Source organism: Helobdella robusta (assembly GCF_000326865.2).
Source record: "Helobdella robusta unplaced genomic scaffold HELROscaffold_8, whole genome shotgun sequence".
In the NCBI taxonomy this organism is placed as follows: Eukaryota; Metazoa; Annelida; class Clitellata; order Rhynchobdellida; family Glossiphoniidae; genus Helobdella; species Helobdella robusta.
In genome coordinates, this window is record NW_008705459.1 from 5,775,649 (window position 1) to 5,779,714 (window position 4,066).

General features: G+C 32.1%; 1 protein-coding gene across 1 annotated transcript in view; it reads right to left on the minus strand.

Annotated features, from left to right (window-relative positions):
• Nucleotides 1-773: 773 nt before the first annotated feature.
• The window catches only part of HELRODRAFT_108545 (hypothetical protein), a gene marked incomplete at its 5' end in the record, with an annotated part of 17,329 nt that continues 14,036 nt past the window's right edge, over nt 774-4,066 (minus strand). Inside the window, 5 exons of the mRNA XM_009032369.1 lie at nt 774-1,491; nt 1,824-1,925; nt 2,171-2,242; nt 3,377-3,446; nt 3,822-3,949. Of these exons, the coding sequence (XP_009030617.1) occupies nt 1,309-1,491; nt 1,824-1,925; nt 2,171-2,242; nt 3,377-3,446; nt 3,822-3,949 (555 nt within the window). The 3' untranslated portion in view covers nt 774-1,308. The remainder of the gene's footprint in view (nt 1,492-1,823; nt 1,926-2,170; nt 2,243-3,376; nt 3,447-3,821; nt 3,950-4,066) is intronic.

The window sequence follows — 4,066 nt, forward strand, 5'->3', positions numbered from 1 at the left end:
TTTGACTCGCTTGGTTCACTCCTCTTACATATCTCAGGAGATATTGTTGTGTAATAAGGATTGTTGACAGGAAAAGTTTTGTGAACGGAGGAAAATAAGAAGCGAGTTTGATATTTTCAATAGCTGAACTCTCCGTAAAATTATCACAAACGAGAAATACAACAAATTGAAATCTTAAAAATTTTCTCCTAGTTTATTAAATATACTTTATGAGTAAATTATAAAAATCGGCTCTATCAAATTTTCATTGATCACACGATCAGAGTCACTCCCTTTATTGGATAACTGCAAAGGTAAACATTTTCCTTATACAAAGTTGGATTGATCTCACGAGTAAATCCTACACTAATAGATTTTAAATAAATTTAAACGCTTCTATGGCTATCATTGTTTGAAATTGTAATGAGTCTAACAATGTTTGCTTGATTACCATTTATAAATAAGTGAGGTGAATGCTGGAAGATATTTCTCAACATTGCAATCATTGGTTACTCGTCACTCCAGCCTATTGCCTAACTGGCAACATTTTTTAGGTGTTTCTGTCAAGTTGGCTAATCCAGTACAAACTTTTTGCAAATTAATGAATGGCTTGTAGTATTTGTTGACATTTTCGGCCCGCAGTTGTATTAGGAGGTTTGTGGATGGTAAATTTTGAGTTAATCAGTTGAATATTTAATGCTTATATTAGTTTATGTTTTTTGTTTAAAATTGTTTGTTTTAAATTTCTTTTTTAATAGTTAATACTAACAACAACATCTTGAAAAAAAATTTTTGAAAGTTTTTGAATTTTTTCTGGAAAAATGTGCAAAATGAATAAGAGAGCATTTATGATTAGTAAAAATTTAAATGAAAAAAACTCCTTTTTAGAAATTAATAAAAATAACAAAAATTCAATAAGTTGATTTGCAGTTTTACATTTAAAAGTTGAAAAAATTAATTTCGCTACCTACATAGGACTCGAGTGACAGTTAATCCATAATTTACTACATTTATGGTGGGGTAAAAAATAATTTGTCATCGTCAATATTCACTACTATGGTGATTTTATAAAAATAATTCTTTGTCGTAAGCCTTCCTCTAAATCTATAAATGAATAAGCGTTTTAAAATATATAACTTTTAACTGACCGTTGTACGGATTTTTTAGAAAAATATTAACTCACTTTAAAATTGGTTTAGTCTCATTAATTAAAGTAAATATAAATAAATAAATATATATATAGAAACATATAACAATATAAATGGGTATATATGTATTTCAATCCAAATGGAATGAATGAGCGGAAGAAAAAAATAAGAAAGACCATTTTTATAATTGCGCTTCGAACGGTTCAGTCAAAGTTGTCGTAACATCATTGACGTTCTGATGATGAAGATGACGAAGGTGTGACGTCATGCTGACGTCAGCGAGGTTTCCTAACAATGGCGATGGACTGTCGCATGGTGCTGACATGTGGAACAAGACTTGCTCAGGCAGACTTTCAAGTTGGTTCTGAAAGAGTGTACGAAACCCGAGTGTTAAAAATTTAATCGACGCGTAAAATTTTAAAAGTGCCTAAATTAAAAACGTCAAAATCTGCTAAGAAAGTAAAAAAATCTTGTTAAAAATTAACTGTCAAAAAATTTAATCAAATCAAACAACCCAAATGAAAAATTAATACCTCTAGCCGAAAGCCCAAATGAAAAATTAATACCTCTAGCATAGCAATGAAACAAATTAGTTGACAGACTCGGTAAAACTTTCAAATCGAAATCATTCATACAAAAACAATTCATTCTCAATTCATTCTCAAACAAAAACAATTCATTATCCAGATGCCAGACTTGTAGCCAGTTTAAGTTGTCCTCGATGCTGGTAGTTTTCTGTTCAGTCGATAGTTGTCGGGAGTACAAGTCTGATATGGCTTGTGAGAGTTGCACTTGCATCTGCAGTATCGCAAAAAAATACCTCTAATACCCTGACTTAAGCATAATATACTTTAATTATTACCTTAATTTATTTTGCCACTTTTGTTAATTTTGATCACCCGATTTTGTAAAATTTTCAATCGTTAATTAATTTTAATTTACCGTCAGCGAACCCGCGTTTTAAATAGTGTATAATAATAACAAATCCATAAAAATAAATAATAAAAATAAAAATGATAATAATTAATAATAATAAAAATAACCTGCTGATAAATGGCGGGGGGCTGTGAGCTGTACACCGTTGGAGTCGTGTTGAGGGCCGAATGTGTGAGGTGCTGTGGAAGTTGATGGTGGTGATGATGATGATGATGATGATGATGGTGACGATGATGATAATGATGATGATGATGATGATGATGATGATGATGATGATGATGATGATGATGATGGTAATGATGATGGTGATGATGATGGTGAAGATGATTGGGATGACGTAACTAATGATGATGACAACCTAATTGAAGTTTAATAAAAGTTGCTGTCAACAGATGATAATATCATAAAGCTGCCGATGATAATATCATATTATGAAGTTGATGATGACATACATAAAAGATCAATACACTGAGAACATTCTCAAGACGATTTTTTTTAAAAACTAGATGATGATGAATGAGTGCAGCAATAATGGTGATGATGATAGCGATATTATGGTAATGATGATTATAAAAACATAAATAATAATGGTAATTATATTGGTAAATAAGTATATGTGTATGTATGTGTTTATGTATTTGTCTGTATTTTTCTGTCTGTCTGACTGTCTGTCTGGCTGTCTGTCTAACAGTTTACTTAGATCATTATCTTTTTTTTTAATTTAATTTATTTTTGAATTTGAATTTATTTATTATCATTCTTAGTAATAGCAATCATGGTGATGAAGATAATAAGGATGATGACGATGAGTCTAGAAATTCTAGACAATGATTGCTTATACATATTTTTTGCATAATGATCAAGCATTAATCTCCACTACCCACCAGCTGTCATTATGTAATATCATATGCCCATGATATGAGCAAAAATAACAGCCGTATGTATGATAATGACGTCAACCTTATTATGTATTAAATTCGTTACTATATTTCAATTCCTAATAAGAAGAGTTATTCATAAATAGTAGCCCAAATTAAATGGAACCACGTAAAAATATTTCAAATATGCGTTAAAGTATCTTATTAGAGTAAATGAGAAAAAAAAATCTAACATGATAAAGTTATAAAGTGATATTGATAACTTAGTTTGATTTAAACAGTAAGTACAATGTAAAGTACAGAGATAGGTTCAATAATGATGGTGAATACAGTGATTAGTAGAGTGATGAGTAGAGTGATTAGTTGAGTGATGAGTAGAGTGATTAGTAGAGTGATGAGTAGAGCGATGAGTACAATGATAATAAGCATACTGACCCTGGATACATCCATCATGGTGTTGGCATTATCGTTCAGAGTTCGTAATTTCGATCGGATGTCTCGCAAACTGCAGTCAATATGTACATGTTATTGCATGTTTATGAGCTGTGTATGTACGTGTGTGTGTGTGTGTGTGTGTGTGTGTGTGTGTGTGTGTGTGTGTGTGGTACACGTGTGGAGTGTATGTGTGCGCGTGTGTGTGTGTGCGCGTGTGTGTGTGGATGTACGTGTGTTTTTGAAGCAGCGTGATTGCCATTGTTTATTTATTGCCAACGTGTGAAATCCTTTTATGCTACGCTTTTGATGCATGCACGGAATTTATTTCTTGATTAAATAATTCATTTAAGTTCCTTGAGAAAGAATTTTTTTTTCAAAACTTTGAAAAATTTACTATTTAATAGAAAACAAAGTAACTAAATGAAACGGAGAATGAGAAGCAGACGTGTGTATGGCAGTGAGGAACTTGGCCTGGTGTCTCCGTATTTTTCTGGCGTCCAACTTATCGGCGAGGATGGTGTATTTGTAAATGAACCAAGTTTCTCGTAGGACGTTGGCAGCTGCGTGCTTCAACTGCGTGTTGTGTGTGTATGTGTGTTTGTGTTTGTGTGTGTATATGTGTGTGTGTGTGTGCAAGCAAGGTTGGTGAATAGATGTGGAGTGTGAGAATGGAAATGACGATATATTATA